This window comes from Equus quagga, chromosome 3 (assembly GCF_021613505.1).
Source record: "Equus quagga isolate Etosha38 chromosome 3, UCLA_HA_Equagga_1.0, whole genome shotgun sequence".
Taxonomy (NCBI): Eukaryota; Metazoa; Chordata; class Mammalia; order Perissodactyla; family Equidae; genus Equus; species Equus quagga.
In genome coordinates, this window is record NC_060269.1 from 94,049,023 (window position 1) to 94,075,640 (window position 26,618).

Genomic DNA, 26,618 nt, shown 5'->3' on the forward strand with positions numbered 1-26,618 from the left:
AACAACTTGACCTTTGGCAGTTAAAACTTCACTGGAGACTATACTGTGAAAAACAAAGTCCCGTGGGAAGAGAACATAGGAAAACTATTTGAGGAAGGATGCCAATGGAAAGGGAGGTGGGGTAAAAAGAAGAGGGAAGGCACCGCAGTAGCCTACAACCACGTCCCAAACCTGGCTGGCAGTTTGGGAATCAGAGTCCTCCTCACCCACCTACCTGGCCAGCATACTCCACGTAGTCCTGCTGCCCAGGTTGGGAGCTGACCCTGGAGCTGGAGCTGGCGGTGCCTTGTTTGGTGCGACAAAGGACGATGGCATACTGGTTCAGGTTCCCAGTCCTCTGCACTGTGATGCTGACAGACCCCGCCTTCTCGCTGACATTGTAGCTAGAAGCACACAATAAGGCAGTCTCTGAAATTCCGCCCCAGGGCCATGAAGAATCCACTTGTTTAATACCTGTCTCTTCTGTTTGGTTATTGGTTTCAGGCAGTTCAGAGAAGAGGAAGTTTGGTTCCTTTAAGAAGCCAGGTTGTAAACTGACAGAACCTGCTCACCTGGGATAGTCACAGCACTGAGTGACCAAGGAAGCTGTGGATGCAGAATCTACCTGCCCTGTTTTCAGAGAGTTGAAAGTCATTCAGAAGATGGACAGCACATACGAGCTATGCACTCAAACAGAGAAATGACAAATAGTCTCTCTCTAATGTGGCAGAGTAATTAGAATAGGCCAGTGGATTCTTAGGGAGAAAGGGGCACGGAAGGCAATTAATGACTTATCTCAGGTGGGAACTGACTGCACCAGGTCTCAGGAAGTGTATGAAAGAGCCAGGGCAGTGCCAGAGGTAAGAAAACGAGAATCGGGCCTAGGTAACAAAGGTGTTTAGACAAATGGAGCTTTATGACAATGGGGGAGTGACAGGGTACAATAGGCTGAATGTGTGTCCCCTACAATTCATATGTTGAAATCCTAACCCCAATGTGATGATATTAGAGGTGGGGGCCTTTGGGAGGTGATTAGGTCATGTGGGTGGAGCCCTCATGAATGGGACTAGTGTCCTTATAAAAGAGACCCCCGAGAGCTCCCTTGTCTTCCCGCCATGTGAAGACACAGCAAGAAGACAATCATCTATGAACCCGGAAGTGGGTCCTCACTAGACACCGAATCTGCCAGGACCTTGATTTAGGACTTCCCAGCTTCCAGAACTGTGAGAAATAAATTTCTGTTGTTTGTCAGCCACCAGTCTACGGTATTTTGTTATAACAGCCCAACGCACAAAGACACAGGGTTAACTTAGCTTTCTGCTAGGAATTTGAATCGCTTTTGCAAAGTAGGAGGAAAACTATCCACATGCTATTAATTCATATTAAGTCTCTAGGTTTAGAAAAGCCACCGGTGAGTGGGGCCTGAGCTGGGCTTTGTTTCTTGTCACTGAGGACAGGCACTGGAAGGCATTGTGTCTTGGCTGCTGCCATGGTTGCAGGCAAAGTGTCACTGAGAGGTTAGTGCTCATGGCCAGCTGTGGAACCCTCTGTAATGTTCATTAAATGTTAGAGAGTGTCCAGAAAAAGTGATCAGTTGTATTCCATTTAATTAATTTTGAAGGAGATACAAACAAGAGGTAAACAACAACAAAATATTACATATATAAAAACTGATTCTAATTTTCCACAAATTCTCCAAGTGTGTGTGAGTAAGGGTGGACTAGCCTACATCTGAGACACATGAAATCAAGTTTGCACATTTTCCTTTTTTCCCCTCAAGTTGCAATTTTCATCTGAATTATCATGAGGGTGATTTCTTAGAAAAGTGAGTCTCTGATACGTAGATTTAAAGATTATTTCCCCTGCAAAAATTATAATCCCAGTTACAATTTAATTTATAAAATCAGTACTGTGCTTGCCCGCCTTTACCAAGTGGTGCCTGTGTGCCTCTCTAACTCCCCAACGGACTGTGAAAGCATTGTCAAGAGCCGTCTACATTAAGCTATGAATTTATCCCTAACGATATACAACCCTATGAACACCAAAGGAGCTGGGCGAGAATTGAAGCTTGAGAAGAGACAATGTACACAGAAGGCGAAACTATTGTTATTGTGGGCCAGTGATTATTTTCAGAACTTGAATGTATATTTTTTTCCTATCACTTCTACCAGACTATCCTCTAAAACTTGAAGACAGAAGCACGAATACTTGCAGGACAGGTAGTAAAACACAATGGCTAAGATCACTGGGCTTAAATCCTGGTTTTACTGCTTATTAGCTGTGTGACTTTGGGTAAGTTAGTCAACCTCTTTCTGTCTCTATTGCTTTGTTGTTGTGGGGACAAGAATAGGACTTGTCTCACAATTGTAAGTACTAAACAAGGTGATGTATGTCAAGTATTCAGGACATTACTTGGTATATACAGTATTCAAGAAACATTTGGTGTGATTATTATTTTCACCACTGTTATCACTGCACCATCATCATCAAATGACTAGGGCCCAACCCCAGGGTGCTTCATCTTGATTTCCTCTGCTTAACTGAGTCATTTCTCAAGAAGGAACACACAATAACACTCATACCTGGTATATTTAAAGCTGATGAGGGACCACTGGATATGGAAGACATTGTCACGGACCACATTTGGTTTACTGTCTTTCACCAGAAACTGAAAACTATCCATCATCTCACGGATCTTCTCCTCATGCAACATATACCGAATCAACCCCAAGTTCACATCCTCTGAGAGAAAAAAAAAGACACTGTGAATTAACCCAGGGATGTAAAGACAGCCTCACAGATTCCCACATCAACTCACCCATGTTATTTGTCTAATGGGTTACAGACAGAACTTACTTTCCCCCAAACAAAAAGAAATAATAGTTTTTTTTTTGTTTTTTTTTTTTAAAGATTTTATTTTTTTCCTTTTTCTCCCCAAAGCCCCTCTGGTACATAGTTGTATATTCTTCGTTGTGGGTCCTTCTAGTTGTGGTATGTGGGACGCTGCCTCAGCGTGGTTTGATGAGCAGTGCCATGTCTGCGCCCAGGATTCGAACCAACGAAACACTGGGCTGCCTGCAGCGGAGCGCGCGAACTTAACCACTCGGCCACGGGGCCAGCCCCAAGAAATAATAGTTTTAAAAATAAATGTTTCTGCCAGACTTTAAAATAAGATCCCATAGCTTTGTGTAACAAAAGACCTGTCCTTACATATAGGAAGTACCCTTACACTGTTGTAAAATGAGAATCCCAGGGTCTTGGCCAAAAAGCACTCTAATAAATGTCTACGGAATGTTAGAGGCAAATCTGAGGGATGACAGAGACAAGTTTTTGACCCCATCCTCTGTGTGTATCTGCTCATACACACTTCCGTTTCCTTCTAAATAAGGTTCTTTGAAAGGTATGCACTAACAAGAAAAGCAGGGGCTGGATTAAAACAGCCCCTACACAAGGCAGATGAAACGGGGCTGGGAGGGAACACAAGACCGAGGACAAGGAGAAAAAAGGAAACATGGTGCATGAATTGTAAGATGTGGTTTTGCAATGACTGCTCCTAATCAGGTCCATCCTCAAAAGAAGTCTAGAAGAGTCTGACAAGCCTATAAGAAACTGAAACATAAAATGATCTGCTTGATGTGTTTCAAAACAGGAAAATATTTCTATTGAGCAACCTACCCATGTCGATTTTAATTTCTTTGCTGAAGCTTTAAAAAACCACCCATAATTCTTAGAGAGCAAAACTAAATCACACAAGACCACAGATCTTTCATAAAGTCTGGCAGTTGTTTTCAGTTTTTGTTTTTTAAGAAAACCAAGCAGCATCATGTGATCCTTTCCAGAAAACCTGGCCAAAACCTAAAGCAAACTGGGAGCTGAGGAAGCACGGGACAGCAGTCCCCGCTTATCCGCGGGTTCACTTTCCACCGTTTCAGTTACCCACGGTCAACCGTGGTCTGGAAGCAGATGAGCCTCCCTTTGACACACTGTCACAGGGTCAGCAGTGGCCTGACGCTACATCACATCATTCACTTTACATCACTCAGCTCACTTCATCTCATCACATAGGCACTTTATTATCTCACTTCACAAGAACAAAGGTGAGTGCAGTCCAATAAAATATTTTGAGAGAGAAAGAGAGGGAGACCACATTCGTGTAACTTTTATCACAGCGTATTGTTATAACTCTTCTATTTTATTACTATTGTTGTTAACTTTACTCTACCTAATTTATAAATTAAACTTTATCATAGGTATGTGTGTACAAGAAAAAACAATATATATAGGGTTCTGTACTATCTGTGGTTTCAGGCATCCACTGGGGGTCTTGGAATGTATTCCCCGCGCAGATAAGGGGGGACTACTGTAAAGATGAATTTTCCTTTGCCATAATACAGAGTAATGGGAAAAAAATCAGAAGAAGTAAAATTCAAAGTTTGGTGGTTAGACACCAAAAGATCTATTTATTTGCAAATAGGTTACTTGGGGGTAAGTAGCACCAAGTGGTTGTGAGAAAGATGGAGGAGGCAGGGAGAGGAGCATTGGAATAGATTTCTCCCATTTCTCAGTCCCGAGTCCCACCCTGTGTGAAAGTCACAGCAGCTCTGCCAGGCTGCAGCTTGTTCTCCACATAGCCATGCTTGGGGCCCATCGTTATCTCGTAGACAAGCTGCGGGTCCTCCGTGTCCGGGTCCATGGTCAGCAGTTCCTTCTTGGTGATCAGGTTGGTTGCCTGGAATAGAAACCCATTAAATTTAACTCCTGAGGTGGGAATAAAGCAGGAACAAGACCCTCTGACTCAGATTTAATTCAGTTCAACAATGATTTACTGAGTGCATTTGCTGCACGGAAAACTCTGTCAGGATTGGAGAGGGTATGAGTACAGAAACCATCCCAGCCGCTGCCCTTAAGGTCGTCACCCTTTATTGGGAAAGAAAGGCCCATGAGCAAGGTAATTGTGGCAAGAGCTATAATGGTAGATACAAAAAGAGTTCTATATACTTTTTGGGAGCGGGAGAGATTAACTCCATCTGGGTTGGGGAAGGAGGGATTTGAGGTGGTGGGATTTGCATTTGGCTTTTGGAAAGAAGGTTGGACCTTTGAAAGAATGACACAATACAGGGAAGATGGCCACCGTGTACCTTACAGGGGTCAATTACCATGCTTGAAATTGAGTAAAATAAATATATCATACCCCAATATTGTTCAAATATATGGCTTAACTTTAATTCACTCATTCATTCATTCAACAAATATTTAGTGAGGGCAAAGCTTTTAGAGAAAAAAGGAGGTGGTCAACAGTATTAAATGTTGCCAGATTTAGTAAAATAAGGACTTGTAAGTAACATTTGAACTTGGCAAAGTAGAGGTCATTGCTGACTTTGGTAAGAGTGACTGCAGTAGGAGTAGGAGGTAGAAAACCAATTGGAGAGTGTTGAGAAGAGAATGGGATGGTTCTGAATATGGAGAAAAAAGTTTAATAGAGCATGAGAAGAATTTGTACTAATTTTGTTTCGTATATTTTACAAAGCCTAACTAGTTCAGTGGAAAGCTATACACAACAGCTACATATACAACCAACTAATCAGCTCCATGGAGATGAGAAAATCCACATCCTAGAGGGAACATCACACTCAAAAGTAAGAAATCAGTTCCCAGACTGAACTGAAGAACTGTGTGTGTTTGGGTGAAGATGGGGATTTCATGCTTGACGTGTTACCGGGTGAGAATTACGGCATATCTTAAAATGACCAAATTGGGATTCAGGAGGAGAAAGAAATTTCTAAAGTAGAATTCCTCTGAGGATGCCACCTACAAACATACTTCCTTCCCATCTATGGCATAGTCCAGATGTTTCCCCAAATCCATCCTTCCCTTCTTCTAGTTAACAAGCTTTAGCTGGGTACCTAGCTGTGCAGCTAGAGACTCTCCCAGCCTCCCATGCAACAGATGGGGCCATACGACCAATTTCTTGCCAAAAGAATATGAGTGCAAGTGATGCATTTAATTTCTATACCACTTGCTTAAAATGAAGTTCCTTATCCTCTCCTTCTCTGTTTCCTCTTCCTTTGGGCTAGAATATTGATGAACAACTGGAGAGGTTGGGCTGTGCCTTCAACAGCAAAAATTCAGTGATGGCAGAACACTAAGAAGGAATCTCCTCCTCTGAATCGTCATGTAGAGCCCTAGACTGCCCACTTACTTCCACCCTACATGTGAGGAAAAAAAAACCTTTCTACCTTGTTTGAGCTACAATATTTTGATTTTTACAATATTTCATTTTGTAAGAACATCTTAAACTATATATAATCCTAACCAAACTCATGGAGCTCATCAATCTTAGGAAAATCAGCTTACTTAGGCAGAGAGAAACATGAGTTGAATGGAGTTTTATTCATAAGTTATTATCACGAATGAGGATACAGCCCAAGTTGGCTAGCGTGACTACAGCAGATAGAAAGGCCTTACCTTGCCATCCATATACTCCAGCCATTGGAGCCCCAGGTTGGTAACAATTCTAGGAGTACCATCATCTACTGGGAGGATGTCTACTAGGAACTGCTGAGGTGCTGCTGTCATCAACTGTGAGGAAACCAAAAAAAAAGAGAACTCATCATTCACAGACATCTGAAATATGTCAGGGCCAGGACCTACAAAGCTGGAACCCCTGAAATCTGCTGATACTTCAGAAAGGGCAACTGAGCCGATTTCCATCGCTTATCACCACTGAGCATGAGGTTTAAGGGAGAATGCAGACTGATTAAGTGGGAACAACATGAGAAGAAAAGCAAGACACAAGTGACACTCTTGTTGGGATTTCACCTGCTGTGGATGTTGCCTTTCACACCCCTAAGCATTCTTTAATTGAGCTCAATATTGCCCTGAGGTGGAACAATAAACAAAATAGTTTCCTTTCAATAATTCTTGTTAAAATTTTCATGAGAGGCAGATGAAAATCATCATTAAAATGTTAATGTCAAAGTCTCCAGGTGGGATTCTCCAGATGTGAAGAGATTTTCTTTCCTTTTTTTTTTTTTGAGAGAACTGTCCATACGGGGCAAAAGGGCAGAAAAATCAAGAATAGAAGCATTTGTGGGAATAGTGAAAAGAAATTTTGGTTTATAATTTCATTCTCACACAGATCCACACGACACATATACGGTGAGTCTGACGCAGCCCCTCACTGTCTCTGAGAGGCTAAAGCAAGCCAGCACACAGGGCAGCAAGATGCTGGCTTTTCCATCTTCTACAACCTCCTTCTAAATAATTTCCATTTTTAAAATAACACAGTCCCTCTGGAGATCTGCTGTGACCTTTTGTGCCTATCAGAGAGGTAGCCCTCTTGCTGATTCATCCTGAAATCTGTTTTCTCTTCTGAAAGTCAAACTGACTGGGGAGCAGCTACAGTCTCGGAGAGGAAAAATAAAAGCGATGACCTGCCAGGGGTGATGCAGTGCAGACACTGAAATGGCAGGGAAATTCCCAGAGCCATCCCACCGACACTTCGGCCAACTGAGAATGACCTTCTCATGGGCTATTTGTCTCTAAAGGATGCAGGAGGATCTTTCTTCCAAGAAAGGAATCACTTTCATTCATCATCAAAGAAGGGAAGGAAATCTGGAGGACTGAGAAGCTGACCCTTTGCAATCCTGGAAATAAAGTAGGGTGCAACCACGCCGCTCACCGAAACGGCTTCTGCCGAGTCAGACACGGTGCGTGAGATATGGGAGTGTCCATGGGCCTATCTGTCAGCAGGTAGGGGAGGGTTATGGGACCGCAGGAGACCTGGCCAAGGAATGAAAGAATGCGTAAAAATGGCAGCGCAGGTCGTGGAGGGGCTATCTTAAAGTTTCTTCTGGATACCTGGATGTTAGAAGGGAGCAATTCTCTTAAGTAAAGCTTGACAGCTGCTTAGCCTCGGGAGAAAAGCATCTTTACCTGTTTCACAAGTTGGTGCTAAAATGACAGCCATGATGATGATTACAGCCACAGTTCATGGGATGTTTCCTAGCTAAGGGACTGGGCTAAGTGCTTGACATAGATTATGACAGTAGATATCATCCCCGATTTACAGATAAGGAAGGTTAAGGCTTAGAAAGGTTAAATGACTTACAAAGACACTCAGCTAGTAAGTGACAGAGCTAGAATTTAAATCAATGTCTTTTGGATGCAAAAGCCATACTCTTAACCACTGTTATTCTTCATGACACTGAGAAACTCTGGCTGGCTGAGGGGACATATGAAAGAGAACAATCTAGAACCATATGATATTACTGAAAAACCAGATGAAAGAAAAATTAAAGGAGTAAAGAATGGGAGAAGAGGAAAGGAGAAACAACAGTGGTCATAAAACAGTGACTATCCCCCGTTACTGGGAGTGCTCACTAATAGCCAACAGTGTTAAGCACTTTATGGGGATTACCTCCTTTGATCCTTAGGCTAATTGAAGCTGGTGGTGATTATTGTACCCATTTTATAGATGAAAAGCTGAGGTTTAGAGACGTTAAGTAACTTGCCCAAGGCCAATTAGTAAGTGACAGAACAAGAACTCAAACAATGCTAACCTTGGCCTGAAAATGCCATGTTCTGCCTCCAGACAACCTTTGCTATGCCTCCCTCTTTTTCAAATGTCTTTGCCCTCACCTCTTTTCCTCCTTCCTCAATAATAAAGAAGGAATTTGTCCCATCAGTGACGGTGAAGGTGAACCAGTCTTTGAGGGAGTTGCTGCCATCATGGCTGTAGCTGACCCGGTTCTGGTAGACGTCTTCCATGGTGAAGGTGGAGGTGTGCTGGAAACGCTGCCCACTGGTGGTGTGCTCGATGGTGCCATGGCGTGGCGGCTGCACAATGGTGAATGTGACAGACTCAGCCTGTCAGGGAGGTAAAAAGTGAGAGGAGAAGGGAAACCAGATGTGTGAATGATGGCCAATAGGTGGTCAAGGGCAGCCAAATGTAAAGGCATTATGAAATAAGGATTGCACTTTCTAGGATTTATAGATACTAAAAATAGAGCTAAGGAGAGAAATTATATTGGTTACTACAACTGAACTTATATTCTACTGCCTTCAGTTGTAAGACTAAGACATTTAAATTTGTCCTTTAAACGTCATAGGGGAAAACCTGAATTTTTAACCTCTACCAGGATGATAGCAACTAGACCTTTTAAAACCATTCATTTCTTTTCCATCCACTTCCTTTCACTTTTCTAAAACTCTTATGTACAGAATCCCACATGTATCGGAACAGAAGGTAATTTCCCATTTCTAATTGCTGTTTCTAAAATGACATGTAGAAGGAAAAACAGAGGTAGAAAACCCACTGAAGACCTTCCAGTTATTACCCACCAGCTTAGAATAAAATGCAAAGGCCTGACCTGGGCCAACAAGGCTCTCTGTGACCCGGCCCCAGGGGTCCTCTCTGGCCTCATTCTTCTCCTCTCCTGCTTGTTCACTGAGTTCCAGCCCCTTGGCCTTTGACCATTGCAACTCAAAGGTTCCAAGCACACTTGACCACAGGGCCTTTACACTTCTGATTCTTCTGCTCAGAGAGCGATTCTTCCAGATAACTGTATGGCTTGCTCTTCCACTTCCTGATATCTCTGCCCAAATGTCAGCTTCTCAGAGAGAGCTTCCCTGACCACTCTTTCTAAAACAGCACATCCATCCATCTTTATCTCCTCTACCTCGTTTTATTTTTGTTTATGGAACTTATCATATTTGACATGATATTCTATGTTCTTTCTTTCTTTATTGTCTGTCGCCTTAACCAAAGGCTGGAACTTTATCCATTTCATTCACAGCTCTGTCTTTGGCATCTAGAGCAGAGCCTGGCACTTAGCAATAAATATTTGCTGACAGAAGGAATAAATGAATAAGTGCTGGCACGGGGAAGGGTATACAGAGAACTAATTAATAAGTGCTGTGGTGCTCTTTCACAGGAGCTAAGTCATGCCAACATCTTAGCTACTTCAATCTGAAAGCATCATGAAAGAGAATAAGAGTTTAGTCTCTACATGCCCTGTTTTACTGTGTAAAGCCTAGTTCTTTAAGGATGCTCACATTGTAATCATCAGTTGTCATCCAGAGAGGTCTAGATGGAGGAGGGAAAATGGAGGGAAATGTGTATAAGTGCAGAAAATCCTTGTTCACTCTTACAGTGAATAATAAAAACATTGGATAAAATGTCATCTACTTAATTTTCTATGAATCAAAAATCAGCATGTCCAAGGATTATTACACGTAATCAAGGGAGAGGATGAATGTATTTGGAGTTTCAGAAAGGGTTTAAAAACACTTTGATCTCAAATGTCTTAGTTTCTCTTTTCCAGAAGGCTGTGGTATCTTCTGGTTTTTACTCCCTCAAGGATGCTTGCACTAACCTCACCACTCTGCTCTACCCTCAGGATGCACAATCGCAAAGCAACAGATGCCACTAGATCAGACTCTCATTCAGCCAAAGAAGCCAGGGGAGCGTTCTTACCTCTGTGTCTGCATCCACAGCCTTGAGCTCAAACTCTGTGATGGTCTTCCTCACCCCCTCCTGTACCCGCATCCCCAAGTTGTGTACAACGGGCAGTGAATCATCCACAGGGCGAAGAGTGATATGGAAAGTCTGAGTCACCTGGAATGGCAGAAAGCACAGGTGGGACACCTGCTCCCAGCACCCACCCAAGCAAAAGGTAGGTGCTCTCTACTTTCCCTTTCACACCGTTCCTCCTGTGACTGACTGACCAGGAGACCACAAGTGAGTTCTCTTTGGCAAGAGCCCCAGGGGCTGTCGGAGGTCACCTCTATGCCTGGCCAAGAGCAGAGGAAAATGAAGGTCTCATAGCACAGTCACTCTGCACACTCCATTCAAAGAAGAGTGGGCCGAATCAACATCCACTCAAGGAGGGAGCCGAATTCCTTACCCACCTCATTGACTCCATCAGACAGCGTAAAGCTGAAGGCATCTGAATGTTTCTCAGCCTCACTGGAATGGATATACTGAACGTTACGTGAAGTCAGGTCAGCTTGAGTAAAGGAACTAATCTGGATACCTAGCAAAAGAGATAGAGAGAAACAGGGAAAGGATATCAAAATGCTAGCCATAATTCTAAGGCTAGGGAAACGTCATACTCTCACCAGATAAAATCCTTTGTACTTTTCTTACAGCATTTATGTGCTTTTCTCTAAGACCTTCTGTTAAGAGTTGTGTATTTTTTATTTCCTACAACAGCATATGCTCTGTGGGAGAACATGTTAACATAATTATTTAGGCTGCTGTGTGCCAAGCCAACAGCAGGTGCTCAATAAATATTACTCTCCTTTCTCTTGGGGTTTATATATGCAGGTCAAATCTGTGAAAGGCAGAGCCATTGCTTTAGTCTCTGAACTCTCTCTTAATTTTTATATTCCCCCATAGCCTCATCGTCCTTTTTGAAAACCTGCCCTAATTTTTAATATTGTGTGATGGTTTAGCTTTTAAACGTTGGAGTCACAGGGCTTGGCTAAACATGGTCTTGTTTCTGTGATTGGTGAGTCATGCCTGGTGTCCCTAACTTCACTGGTTACTCTTCAAGGTCCCTTTCAACTCTCAGGTCTATGATTCTGGCTTTTCCTATACCACTTTAGCCAGGCTGGCAGTAACAAATCTTACTGCCTGACTTTGGGGTTTGAGCAATCATTCTATTTCAACTCTCAAATGACCTAGAAAACCAGTATCCTTTAATAACACGATATAGAGAAAACGTCAGATGTTTTTCAGTCATTCTCAAAGTAAAAAAAAAAAAAATCTAAAGTGATTTTAAATACTGCTAAGGGATCCCACAAATGAATAACATTTCTATGTTTTTAAATGTCCAACAACATTTAGCAAAACAGCCCAGAATTCTTGTTTCTTTCTCAGGGCCTCTGGGACTCATCCTCTGGTGCCAGCCAAGACTGAAACAAAATTACATCTTTCAGTTCCTCAGTACAAATTCCTTCTTTCTGATTCTGAGTGTTGGGGTATTAATCCATTTAATCTAGTCCTTTGGTTTGGTCCTGAAATTCATTTGCTGCTCCCTGGGATTTACTATTTGTCATTGTTAATCCGGGCAAAACCAGTTCAGCTTTTCTGTAAAAAAACAAAAAGATTCTACTTGGACTCTTTTATTTTTTAACTGTGACATCAATATAACTGCTTTATCTTTTTTAAAAAAAATCAACCTGCATGGTTTACATTTGCATCTCTCTTTATCATCTGAAATTTGTCACCCAGATACAATAGCCTCCTGAATATTGTGGCATTAATTTTTTGATGAGGCATTTTATATTTCTGTGCTTGCTACATCAGCTCTTGACAGGCAAGAAATGCAGCCCCCTGTCTTATTGCTTTGTCTTGTGGCTCTGGACAGAAATCCATACCATTTCTTTAAAAATTTAATAACTTCAGACTGGCTGCACGGAGAAATTTAAATCTCTTCCCTTGCTGTGAATCCATCTTAACAGCTCGTGGGGAAGTACTTGTCTGGAATCTCACAATCAGCTGGTCACCTAATTCACTGTTCCCTCTATGTGAGTTTCAGACCTATTAAAAAAGGTGATAGATTTTTTCCTTCCTCGGGAAGGCAGCTTTGGGATTGATCTTTTTTGAAACATTTTTTATCAAGAGGAAATGACATATAATAAATTGCACAGGTTTAAAATGTACAATTTCACATATGCTTTGGCACATCCATGAAACCATCACCTCAATCAAAATAGTGAACATATTCATCATCCCAAAAGTTTCCAACGGACACTATAACCCTTCTGTCCTTTCCTTTCCCACCCCCTACCCTATCCCAAAGTAAAAGTGACTTGTTTGTTGTCACTATAGATTACTTGGCATTTTCTCTAAATTTTTATAAGTAGAATCATACACCATATACTATTTCATGCATGGTTTCTTTCACTTAGGATAATAATTTTGAGATTCACCCATATTGTAACATGTATTAATAGCGCATTCCTTTTTATTGTGAGTAGTATTCCATTGTGTGGATATATCCTAGTTTGTTTATCCATTCACCTGTTGATGGACACGTAGGTTACTTCCAGTTTTGGGCTATTGCAAATAAAGCTGCTATGGTCATTACAAGTCTTTGTAAGGACATAAGTTTTTACTCTTCTTGGGTAAATTTCTAAGAGTGGAATGGCTGGAATACATGTTAGGTATATGCTTAACTTTTTAGGAAACTGCCAAATTATTTTCCAGAGTGGAGCACTACTTTCCATATTCCATTTCCAGAGCATGAGAGCTCGAGGCTTGCTTAGTGGGCCTTTCCCAATTCAATCTTGCAAACGTTGAGCACCTACCATGTGCAGAATACTATTTCAGACTTGCTTATCTATATATATCAAGTTTTATCTTTTAACAACTCTGGCAGGTTGGCTTATTATCTCCATTTTTATAGATTATGACACGGGAATAAAATTAGAAACACAATGTGGCCTATCCAAGGTCACACAGCTAAGAAGAGGGCAGGGCTGGACTGGAACTCAAGGCTGTTTAACTCCAGGGTTTATGCCTGCTAGGAGTGTGTTTTGTAAAATTCATCTAGCCTTGTCAGGCTAGACAAGGAGTCTCTTGGATTTCACCCTTATCCTTTAATTTTTTTCAGTATAAAAGTAATACATACTTATTAAAGAAAATGTGAAAAATATAGAAAGGTAGTAAAGAATCACAGAACAACTCATAGATCTGAAATATCACATCATAATATTTTTGAATTGAGTTGTTTCTTCTAGAATACTTTATTGGCTACAACCTTTTTCTTGTCTTAAATATTGATTTTGATGGGGAATTTAATTCTATCATTTAAGTGATATCCATAATTAAGTGCCAGAGGGTAACAAGCTACATGTAGGACATAAGCTTCAAGACGATAAGATTTTTGTTGTTTCTTCATCAATGTGCGCCCTCAGGAGTGTCTGGCACTCAGTAAGTACTCAAAACATATTTGGTGAATGAATTTAGTTCACCTACTATAATCAATATCTAAGAGGTCCTACTGAACACAGATTTTCTATCTCTATAATACTTTTTTTTCCTAAATTTTAGCCTTTGCTAATTGGGTATTAGAAGATTTCAGCTACTCACTTGCCAGCAAGATGATGTTCCTAATAACATATTGTCTCTACTGGCTGTCACAGTGGTAGTTTCTGTTTGAACAGTCTTAAAGGCTTTTAAACCCATTGAAGGTGTTTTCAGTCACCAATCTGCTGGCTAAATCACAGAGACCCACAGTAACCCTGTCAGTTTTTCCAATTCCCCTGGAGGGCCAGCATGTTAGAGAAAGTTCAGTCCAGGTCAGGGAAGTGGTGCGGGAATAAAGCATCTTTAAAGAAACTGCCTTCCATATAGGAGGTTAGGCGATGGCCTCAGCCTTCCTGCTTTCAGCACAGCTGTGGCTGGTTCTATGCCACCTGTGTCCCACCTCAAGCTCATGCTGTGGGAGACTCTCAGATTTCCTGCTTCCGATTTTCTTGAAAGCCTCCTGTTATGGGTTGAATTGCTCCCCCCAGCCCTCAAATTCATATGTTGAAGTCCTAACCCTCAGTACCTCCCAATGCGACCTTATTTAGAAATAAGATGACTACAGATGCAATTAGTTAAGATGAGGTCATTATGGTGGGCCCTAATCCAATATGACTAATGTCCTTATTTTGACGCAGACATACACATACAGGAAGAATGCCGTGTGAACATGACAATGGCCATCTATAAGCCAAGGAGAGAGGCCCAGAACAAATCCCTCACTCAGAAGGAACCAACTTTACCGACACCATGATCTCGGACTTCCAGCCCCCAGATCTGTGAGACAATAAATTTTTGTGGTTTAAGCTGTGCAGTCTGTGGTCCTTTGTTACAGCAGTCCCAAATTAAGCCAATGGCTGCATCTTATTTTGGTTAGTGTCACAATGCTGAGAGAGGTTGAGATACAGGGGAAAGCAAAGAACACCTTTGCTAAAGCATCACCTCTGGGGAGTCTTTCCTGACTCACCCGGACCCCTCTCTTAGGTGGAACTCACTCTCCCTAGGCTCCCATTGTCTTCTCTCATGTTGCTGTCACAGCTACTGAAACACATTTGTACATATGTATTTTGACAAATAAAAATGGCAAGCAATAGGACATATTGGAGTATATGAGGAAGACATTTGGTATAAACCTAATTTGGCCTGACTTTGTTTTTTCCAAAAGGGCCTGACTGTGGCTATTGAGCATGCGTTGTATATCTGCTTAGACATTTCCTATGGCAAGAACAAAGGCCCTTGAGATAAAGGTGCAACTTCCCCCCACACTGGCATTTCCTTAGGGATAAGCATCTTTCCTTAGGCTAGGAACTGATTGCGGCACTCACCTTTGACCACCCAGCTCACCTGTGACCACTCAGCTGGAGACAACAGACTGCCACCCTGCTGTGTTCACTGAGACAGAAGACCTACCTGCTGCTTCCATCAATTGCTGTGCCATAGAGCAGTCTTGCGACTACTGTAAAAGGGACATTTCAATCCTATGTGAAACATCCTCTTTGGGGGCATATAACCACTCTGTGCACCCCACTTCTTTGGTGCCCTTTCTTCCTTCGGGAAGAAAGGCCCCGGGTTATAATCCTCAGATTTAAGCTCAGAATAAACTCACCCAAATTTTCATTTATAGATTGGCTATGGATTATTTTCGTCGACAGTTTACATGTCTCCCACTTCCAAAACCTTAGGTTTCTCTTGCAACAGCTACTCAGTAAATGTTTGGTGAAGGCGAGAACCAGTGCTGTGCTGGAGATTGCTATATTCTAATATTACTCCTCCCCTACTTAAAAAATACAACTCCTGACTATTAGCTCAGGAATTGGATGCCTAGTTAGGGTCTGCATGTCCCAGCCACCTCACAGCTTTGTGTGACTATGTTCTTGCCACTAGAATGTGATCAAAAGGGATGTGTGTTCTTCTAGTAAAACTCCTAAAAAGGAAATGGATGTGGGCTTTCCTGGCTTTGTCTCCCCCACTGCTGGCCAGGGGCTGACAACAGCTCCAGTAGTTGCTGGACCAGAAATGGGAGCTTCATGGTGAGGATCACTGAGTCACCTCAGGCCATCTGGGTCACCTGCCTCTGGACTTTTCTGTGAGGGAAAATAAATTTTTGTTTAAGGTACCGTACCTTGGAGTCTCTTTATCCAACAGCATAGCTTCTATTATAATAATATAACTCCTTACTTGATTTTCCAAGAAAAATAGGGTCTTAGGGTCCCTGACATAAGGGTGCGGCTCCTCGATGTTGAAAAGGGCACACACACGGGAATTAGACCCTCACATTAGACTCTCCTCAGTGGCAGGAGGCTCTTGTCAGTCTCCTGCACAGTTTGCATGGGCATATGGCTCCCTATATCTCCTCAGGGGAAGAAAGGAGGATCCTCAACCTTTTCTGTCTATCTAAAGAGAACAATCAGTTACATCCAGCTGACCAAGGAAGACAGCATGAGAATAAGTCCACTTCATAGTCAACCATCAAGAGGATGTCTGCAAGCTCTGGTGGCAAATGACAATTCCGAGAGACAGTGGTCTCAGAGTAGCTTAGTGCCTGCACTACAGACACTGGCCTAGAAGATGCTCTGCTCTTCTCAGAAAGAAAGGCCCCAGCCCAACCCCAGCTCCTGGTAGAGCCATCCTTGCCCACTGAGACAACGGGGTGAGGCGCTGCTGCATTTCTCTAAGCTGGAGCCAGCTGTCTTAAGAGAGGACGATAAGTAACCAATATGTACCTCCTCTGAAGGGAGACCTTTGACATGTAAAAAAGAATCAAATTCATGAATATTTTCTCACTTAGAGAAGACAGGGAAGGAGAGAAGGCTGGTTAAATGCTACAGAAAGGGCCAGAGTGGGGTTGGTGGTGAGGCAGGGGCAGGGAAGCCCTGTCCTATTAGCAATGGGGAGGGGCCCTCAAGAATAATAGAGGGCACTGGATCCTTACATCTGGTCTACTTAGAGTTACTAGAAACAGGTAGATTGAGAAAAATTGGTGGAGACGGGAGACAACATGGATCAGGAAGTCAAGCCTGGTGCAAAAGGGCAGGTGAAGGAGGTGTCCCAGGTTGGGGGGGCCCTCCTTCTATCTTGGGGGGCTACTTTCCCAAGAGGGGGGAGAAGTGTGATCACAGATGGGTCGCTCCCTAACCAGCTTTGGCCTAGTCTTGGCAACCAGAATTTAAGCCCAGCGAAGGCTGAGCCTATAAAAATAGGAAAGGCAAATCTGGTGCAGCCTCACACAGGACTCAACACCACCTGGGTCAGAGAAGAGTGAAGGCTGGGACTTAGCAGCAGGTCGCAGACGACAGTGCCTTGTGTGAAGTTCAGAGCCTTTTAAAGCTCTGTGCAGTGTGGATGCAGTTGCCTAACACAACAGCCAAGAGTCGGCCCTTTCATCTGTGGAGAGATACAATCAGCAGCCCGACAGAATTCTGGCAGAAGCAATTAGCTCATGAATTAGTTACCAAATATCTCACGCAGCCAAGGTCTTGGGAGTGCTGATCTGCATGCGTCCCCAGGAACTTCAGGACAAAAGGGCAGGCCACCTGCTTTAATCTGCATTAGGAATTTTGGCCAATCTGTCCATCCTTCCCCACGCCCTCCCACCATTAGAGCACAACACTCCCTCCTCCACTATCACCCTGGACCCAGTCATGGTCTGCCTCCCTCGCCTCCTCCACTCATCACCCTCCACCTCTCCAAGCTCATCCCCACCACTCTCTTCCTCATTCGCTCTGCTGCAGCCACACTGGCTCCTTGCTGCATCTGGAACGTGATGTGCCTGGCTGATCCTTCTGTCCAGAAAGCTCTTTCCTTATGTATCAGCATGGCTAGCTTTCTTTCTTCAGATCTCTGCTCAAATGTCATCTTATTATTAGGGAGGCCTTCCCTCACATCCCTGCTCCCTGCACCCCAGGAATGCCCTTGTTTCTCCCCAACACTCATCACCATTGACACCTGATATAGTTGCTTGCCTGTTTGTTTAATGACTCCCTGCATTAGAAAGTGAGCACCATCAGGGCAGGTATTTCCCCTGTTTTGCTGTTTCCCTAGTTGAATGACTGAAGAATCTGTAACCTAAAATCCAAAGAAAAGCAATGAAGATCTAAATCCCCTGCAAGCTGTCACTGCCTCTCTGAGACACAAAATAAAGACAATTTTCTCTTCAGATTGTTTAGTAAGCAAGTATCTCTTGTCCTTCACATCTATTCAGCTGCCAGGTTCTCCAGGCTCTCCCTCTGCAATTCCCTCCTTCCTTCCTCCTACCACTATTGTTGACTGAAGACTTCCTAGGTACCAGGTGTTACCTCTTACATTATTCTCATTTTACTTCTCCCACTACTGCCCCTCTAGGTGAAGCCTCATCACCTTCTACCTGGTTAAATGTGAAACTTCCTGAGCACTGCCTCCTTTTTCCTTCTTTCAGTTCATCCTGTTGGACGCTAGATGAATTTCACTTCCTTTCCCTGCTCAAAATTCTGCAGTGACTCCCTATTGCCTATGGAATTAAATAGTGATTACTTATCCCAAATATGAAGGACCCCCCCCCCACCCCTAAAATCTCAGTCTACCCACGATGCCCATCTACCACTATTTTCTGAATATATGCTTTAGCTAAATGGGCCCACTCATTATTTATTTTTAATGTTCCCATCTCTGGAAATAACACAATTTCTGTCTGCCCAAACTTTGTCTTCCAAGGGCACTTGTAAATGCCCTGTACACCTTCCAACCCAATGTAGCCTCTCCCACTTTTGAACTCCTATGACATCCAGTTTATACAGTTTTTAAAACACCTGCCATATTCTTCCCTGAGTTATGGTTATCTGCAGAGGTTCCTTATCTCACCTAGTAGAGAGTTCTGAAGGGTGAAGATTGTATCTTATTTATCTTTTTTCCCCCAGCAGCAGCTAAACTGGAATCTTGCTCAATACACAAGCTCACTTGCCATTTGTTGAACTGCATTTTTAAGCACAGTCCATTGTACCGTGCCAGGTACTCAAAGGCTTCAGAGGAAGAAGAGAGTGCAGTGTTTGCCCTAAAGGAATTGACAATTTAGTTATGAAGACAAGATTGCTTACATAAAATTGCAATTTTTCATTCAGCTTTCTGCAAGTGATTATTCAGCATCTACCGTATGTTAGGTATAATGCAAGGCAGTATATAGTGATCAAAATATGATGCAGAAACTAAATACCAATAAAGGCAGATTCTAGGTTTATGTGCACACATGAAGTGGCTGCCCCCAACATTTACTAAATCCCAACTTTCGGTTTGATGAAGCAAGAGATGACAGTCTTACCCGGTGATGCTGCAAGTTCCAGGTGGCCCAGCTGGGGCTGTCTGGTGATTCTGTAGATCAATTCTGCAGGCTCACTCTCCTGGTCAGTGGCAGAGAGCTGCAGAGTAGTGATTTTCTTCACTGAGTTTTCATCTAAGACCAGCCCTTTATTGGTGGTGATGACTGGTGGGGATTTGTCTTCTGAAAATATCAGAAATAGTGATGCGAATGGGATCTTTTCAGCCTCCTCTCTTCAATTCTAGACCTGACACCCAGGGGTAAGATCAGAAGAGTTCTTAGGCCTGTATCTCAGAGGGTGCTCCAGGGAGCCAGAGCTCGGCACAACAGAGGGTATATAATTTCCAGATTTTCATTCCAGCTGGGTAAAGGAAAGGCTCTAGCCTCAAGGTGAGCACAGTGTAGACCACATAAGCTCAGAACTGCTGGTTATTTTCAGAAACCCAATGCCCCCTTACCCAAAACACTGATGGAAAATGACTGGTCAGTCAATTTGTTGCCTTCTTCATCAACCACATCAAATTTAAAAGCAAAGTTCCCTCCAGATTCTCCTTTTCCATGACTGTATTCTACTTTGCCTGTAAAAATGACAAAAAAAAAAAAAAAAAATCAAGATTTGCTATCAGTGCTTTCTGCCCTTACTTCTGAAGTGTGAGGTGGAAATCTGATTGGTATTCACACCAATGAATCAGTTAATACCTTCCTCACGTTGACAGTGCTTTTGACATTTTAATCTAAAGTTTCATTTCCTCCCTTTCCTCTCCCACTATTGAGTTCATCATAATCAAAGACCCCTCATAATAAAATCATCCCAGGGAGCACTGCTCATGGTTAAGGCTCAGCTTTTGTGCAGGATTCTACGGAATAACTAGATTAGCAAAACTGCCCACATGGAAAATGTGCACTGACTGCACCCAAAGCATTGGTGTGATCCTGTAATATATCCATGTCACAGGCCAAGAGGACACAGAGCTTTGGCCTACATTCTCCCAGAATTCATCACTCCCATTTCCCCATACAGCCTTAAATCATTTGTGGAATGTGAAATATAATCAACCAACAAATAAATAGATAAACAAAATACAAAAACTCTACACTTCTGTCCAAAGGATTCAAGGGGAGCAGTGCAATGTATTAACATCTTTGTTAACCCACAGCATCACTTCCAGGTGTCTATCAATGAAATATAACCAAACATCTGGGAAGAGGTACTTGGTCTCATCTTTTAAAAAGAGACACTCAGGCAAAGAATAATTAAGGAATTACTGTCCCTTTGCCTATTCCATCCCTTTCACTAAAGTACAGACAGGTCCAATGAGAATTCAGCTGCTACCAATTTTAGGTGTTATGCATGGACAGGACCCTTATTTCTGCTCCTTGGGGGCATGTTTCCACCTCTAACTGGATTTGCACATCATCACATGACACTGGATTACTTTTTCCCCCATATGTAACTCCCTCCCCGCCTTTTATTTTTACCACTGAAAGCATCATACAGTAACTATGTAGCATTTAACATTTATGCTTTTCTATTACATCAGCATTTCCTGGAGGAGGGATGAGCTATGTAATCTCCCCCAGGCAGCTCCGATTTATGCCCTTCCATTTTGCTTAGTTCATTAACTTGTACTCTTTGGGGAGCTGAAAAGAGATATAAATTGTTCACCTAAGGCAGACATAATTTTCACCTTAATCCATCCCAATTCACTTCTTTTTCCTTTCTCTCTCACACACACTTTTCAGCATCATAGCAAGTCAAAATGATTTTTTCCCTCCATAACAGCCCCAAATTTCATCATTGCTATGTCAAAGCATGGGTAGATTTTAGCAAAGACGGATAGTTTTTTAAAAACAAAAAATTGTGGAGACAAGAAAGAATAAATGAAGCTCTAACACAGCTCTTATTCAAAACAAAGAGTTCACAGTTTACGGCCATAGGCTACCAGGCATTTAACTCCCATTTTACTACTGTGGGTGGTGTCCGTGGAAGTCTGGGTAGCACAAGAGAACTGGCTGACCTTGGCTAATGTCAGCCTGGGTGAAACTTCGGATGGGGCCTTGAACGGAGATTCGCTCCAGACCGTCATGCTTTACCATCTGCAGGCGCCCGGCACCAGGATCCTCCTTCATGATGTACATCACCAGACCATCATCTGAGTCAGTATCTATCACTTTCAAGTGCTGTTCTGTGATGCGTGCTATAGACCCTGGAAGAGAATGGGAGAGAATAGTTCATTCCCCATCATTTCCTTTGAATAGGATGTCAAATGATTTTAGGAGACTGGAAGCTAACAAATGATTTTAGGAGACTGAAAGCTAAATTATCACACATTCCCTGGGTCTAAGCAAGTACCAGGTGCTTCACCTTCTGTTTCCCGTTGAACAAATTTTAATTTCTCCAAGCGAAATAGACCCAACTTCCCAATTTGCTAGTCATCCCTTGGGTTTAGATCTGAGCTCTTTTCTCTTCTGATCCACTTTCATTCTCTCCTTATGCTTGCTTCCCTCCCGTGACCTATCATGAGTACCTAGACCTATCTAATAACTCCTAGTTCTGTGATGTAAATAACTCCTAGATCTATGATGAATCCTGCTTGGACTTAATTTATTTACTGCCTTGAGGATCACCAAATCATAAAAAAAAGCTTCATATAAACTCACAAATGTATCTGGTTGCCATCTCAGACCAAACAGGCAAAATCAATGTTGCTTAAGACAGGGGATGTGGTGAGGATTACAGAGCATGGAGACCTGAGTGCTGGACCCTGTAAGGCCACACAGATGTTGGGGTAGAGGCAAAGTACTAGCTACTGGCAAACACCTCTTCTCAGGGCCTTGTCTCGTGCTTACCAGCCATTTTCTCATATCAAAAATAGTAAATTCTGGTAAAGTAGATCTCAGTCATCCATGTGTAATACATCCTGGTATTTGGAGTGGCAATTCACTACCGGCCCTGAGCGTCCCTGTTCCTGCTGGACAACGTCAACAGTGCAAAGCCCCCTAAGCACTCCTTCCCTGGACCACTCTCAGCGAACAACCTTGAGGGAAGAGGTGATGTCTTCCTCTGGGACAAAGATCAGGCTTGCTTATTGCTGATTATAACACAGAGAGCTCCCCAAGCTCAGTGTTCCTCTTCTGTAACGCATCCCACTGCATATGAAGGCATCCATCTGGGCCGTCTGCATCACCCCCATGAGACTTGGAGGGCAGAGGGAACCAGTGCAAACTTGCTGACGGCAATGCTGCCTGCTATGCTGTGAGTAACAAAGTACTTTGTCTCTGACGGAAGAATCTCCTGTCTTGTACCAGCACCCATGAAACAGTAACAGACTAACCTATAAGCTTGTAAATAGGGTAAAAGTAAACCCCAGACCTAATACCTGGGACTTTTAGGAATATCCAAATTTTAAAATACCACTATACCAAATTTTTTTCACCACAAAATATGTGTGAAACTAAGAACAGACAAACAAACAGAACCCCAGTGCGATGTGGATGCTCTGTGGGCAAAACGCCCACTCCCTAATTAATAACTCTGTACTGCAAAGTGACTTCAAGATTGACACTTGTCACAGGCCCTACAGTGTTGCTTACACATAGGCAAAACTGTGAGTGTTAGACCCTAGAATACCATATCTAATGATTCTCAATTATTTGCATAATCTCTTTCAGTGCATGATGGCTTCTCAATGGTCCCTCCATGCCTTTTTTTAAAATAGAAGTACCTTGAAAATTGTGCTCAATTTCTTTTTTCTTTGTTTCTGTAGGGTTGGTTGCGCAGCGGCAATGTTCTAAGAAACCTAGACCAATAAGTAACTGGATAAATTAAGATTTTTGAGGACCCTGGAAATACTATAAACTCTTCCTAATCTTTTCTCAAATTCACAGTCACAGGCATCTGGTCCAAAGAATTTCAGAGATTCACATTTGTCACTCACAACTCTTAGTGTCCCTAAAACAACAGTCCTCCCCAACTCTAGTCTCCTCGGGCTCCGAACATTTAGTTTAAGACCCTCCCACAGAGTTAACGTGGAAATAAGTACTGCACACTGACAAAGAAGACTAGGATAGGAGAACCATGGCTACTCTCCTCCATTCCCGTGGTACCTGCGGAGAGCTGGAGGCCTCGGTTTACAGCCAAGTTGGGGGTGTCACCTGTAGGTAGCTCTATGTATATCTCCATCCTCCCTGTGCCCATGTGGAGGCCATCAGTGAGGGAGAATTGGAACTCATCCACTGCCACACCAGTACCACCAGGCATGTACCCGACCAGCCCAGCCAGGATGTCTTGGTAGGTGAAGGAGGAGCCCTGGGCTAAAACCCTCCCGTTCTCCAGAGGCTCAGAAGCAGTTTGCCTTTGAAGTAAATGGCCTGAGGAAGGAAGCAAAGAAAAACAAAGAAACAGTGGTAGAACATATATGGCACCAAAACTTTGTCTGATTTTGTCAACTAGTATGAGCCTGGGTAGAATTTCAAGCACCTCAGAGGCTCTTGGTGACACACACATATAAATGTCTAACAACTTAGCATGTTATCTATAAGCACAGGATTCTGCCCTGTGGCTTCATCTACAAATAAAGAAGATAAAGTCCCACTTTTCCTACTTAAAAATCTCTTAAGGATAAGTAGATGGATGTGGTAATGTAGAGGCTTAGAAATCGAACTTCTCTTCATGAATTCACACTCACTTCATTATCTAAACCTTATTTTTCCCTTCTGCATAGTGAAAATAGGGCGCTGGGCTGGTGGCATAGTGGTTAAGTTCATGCACTCCGCTTTGGCGGTGCAGGGTTCGTGGGTTTGGATACCAGGTGTGGACATACACACCACTCATCAAGCCACGCTGTGGCAGTGTTCCACATACAAAATAGAGGAAGACTGACACAGATGTTAGCCAAGGACAATCTTCCTCAAGTAAAAAGAGTAAGGCTGGCAACAGATGTTACCTCAGGGCCAATCATCCTCATACAAAAAAAAACTAAAAAAAGTGAAAATAGCATTCTTCACTTGTTGCCTTCCTCCTAGGGCATCTGGGATGGGAGATGGGAATATGCTTTAAATTGCTTCTAAATTCAGAAAGACACTAAGCATCTTTGAGTTGAAGCATATTTTTCTGTTTTCAAGGGTCACGTGTATCACAATGGGATAGTTAAAGTGCTTCATTAAAGAAAGCGAAAGTGAATGAAGGCAAGGTAACATGCACTGACCAACAGCCTCTTCTATTAACCCTCCAGCAACAGGAACAACTTTATCTTTAAAAGACCAATGGGCATTACAACGGAGTAAGACACCACTTGGGAGGCGAAAGTTCCAGAGCTTTAGCTAATACCAGAGGGATGGCATTTAGAAAAGAAGTAGGTAGGTTTCCATTGGTGGTTTTTAGCTCTGGCTTAATAAGCAAAAGTGCTTTCTTTGCAAAAGGAACAAGCTCATATAGGAGTTTAGCACACCTCTAACCTGAAGTGAACACCTTTTGCAATTACTAAAAAGGCTGTGACTCTGTTCCTTGCATGAGATGGCCCAGGGTTATCAAGCAATGATGCCTGCTCCTGAGAAGAGGATGGGCTGACTCTGAAACCTATTTTGCCTGAGGTTACATAAGAAAGCAAGAAAACAGCTGAAATTGAATTTCAGAGACACCAATTACCCAGGATTCAGGCTTTTAGAGCAACTGGCATCTACTGTGACCTCAAAGAATATTAGCTAGCTGTGAATTTGATTATACTTTGATGCAAAGAATAGACAATATACAGGCAAAGCAGAGGAATAATCAACTGAAATCTATGTGTTTATTCTAATAACCCATTGGGCACCTCAATTAAGAAGCTTTCATAGCAGTTGTGTCCTACCGTGGTCAGGCTTTTTCGTCAGGACAAAAATCAGCTCATTATCTGGAGTGTCCAGGTCTCGCAGGCTCAGAGAAGCGTTGCTGATCACCACTCCTGAGCTGAGCCGCACTCTGAGGGGCTGCAAGGTCATCTTGGGAGGTTCATCGTTCTTCCTCTGATTAAAGCACAAAATACTAAGTCTCATACAGATATCGGTTTAAGAAGAAAGAAAATGCACATTATTCAGAGAAAGTAACATTCTCGCAGCAACTTTCACTATTGAAATAGCATTTACTGTGTCACCATCTTTAATTCCCAATCAATACGACTAGTTTGAAAGGAGAGCAAGTCATATAAACAAAACGTCCCCTTGAAGAGAAGCTGATGGACATTCTACAGAAATCTTTTCAGATGTCTTCATTGGTACAATGATCATATTTTTCCAGACCAAAATAGGAACATGTGGTTAGACAAGTACAAGTATATCCTGGGGATAAAAGGGCACATTATTTGAAATCTGAACTGTTGTAGAAAACCTGAAATATATCACAGTACCTATAGAAGGACACCATGAAGTGTGGGTTTCTAAAGCTGTCTCCCTCGTCCCCCACGCCAGACCCCCTCCACCACTGTCCCTGAAGGGTGCCAAGTGTACCATATGTTTTATTTTCCCAAGGTAGAGGGCATTCCATTTGGAGTTTTCTCTTTTATCTCACTCTCTCCCCGGAGTGGTAGGGTAAGCCTATGCAGTTGCTCAAATGAGAATAAATACAGCATCAAGGAACACTTTTCTTGGATGTTACAATTTAATGAATAAATGCTTAAAAAATATAAGAAAAGGCAAGTATGCATATAGAACCACATACAATCATTTCAGGGAAAAATAGGCATATGTTAGTTTTCATCTAAATATGAGACTGGCATCTGAATATGAGTCTGATCCTCACAAACTGTTTTCATACAGAATGAACAGATCTTACCTTGAAATGGAAATTCACATTTCTAAGTCACACCATCCCCAAATGCCAGCCTTAATCCTACAAGTTTCCTGAAGGTTGGGGCTATATTTTTTAATTGACCTGTAAAATTGAAAGCCAAATCCCATCTTCTTTGCTTTTGAGTTCATATAAAGCTACCTACTGGTGGCATATTGTGGTCAAAGGCCCAATTTTTCCAACTTCCAAAGTCTTTACCTCGATAGTGATGTTGATGCTGTGGATTTCTGAACGACTGTTTCCGTCACTTACATAAAAGCTAAAAATATCATGGGTTGGCTCAATGCTTTCATGAACACTCTGAAAGTAGTAAATGTAGTTTTCCAGGACATCTTGAATAGGGAATGATGCCTCTAGATCACTGGTCATTCCAGGGCCAAAACGATCACCTGCATCAACATCAAGAGAGGACTTTTACCAATTTATCAATTCCTGCTTACTAGGCTGACCTAGAAAACACGACGGCATTATCGACAAAAGAGGAAAATATG

General features: G+C 42.5%; 1 protein-coding gene across 6 annotated transcripts in view; it reads right to left on the reverse strand.

The window, feature by feature from the left end:
- Positions 1-26,618, reverse strand: part of FRAS1 (Fraser extracellular matrix complex subunit 1) — a 419,524-nt gene that overhangs the window by 58,272 nt on the left and 334,634 nt on the right. For 5 of the 6 annotated variants that reach the window (XM_046656854.1, XM_046656855.1, XM_046656851.1 and 2 more), the window contains 13 exons: positions 26,326-26,516; positions 25,154-25,307; positions 23,412-23,675; positions 21,323-21,511; positions 19,763-19,882; positions 19,308-19,487; positions 10,891-11,015; positions 10,457-10,597; positions 8,620-8,847; positions 6,445-6,558; positions 4,558-4,708; positions 2,562-2,721; positions 215-383 (listed from right to left, as the gene is read on the reverse strand). In XM_046656854.1, the coding sequence (XP_046512810.1) occupies positions 215-383; positions 2,562-2,721; positions 4,558-4,708; positions 6,445-6,558; positions 8,620-8,847; positions 10,457-10,597; positions 10,891-11,015; positions 19,308-19,487; positions 19,763-19,882; positions 21,323-21,511; positions 23,412-23,675; positions 25,154-25,307; positions 26,326-26,516 (2,186 nt within the window). The remainder of the gene's footprint in view (positions 1-214; positions 384-2,561; positions 2,722-4,557; positions 4,709-6,444; positions 6,559-8,619; positions 8,848-10,456; positions 10,598-10,890; positions 11,016-19,307; positions 19,488-19,762; positions 19,883-21,322; positions 21,512-23,411; positions 23,676-25,153; positions 25,308-26,325; positions 26,517-26,618) is intronic. The other variant, XM_046656853.1, reaches the window with a different exon arrangement.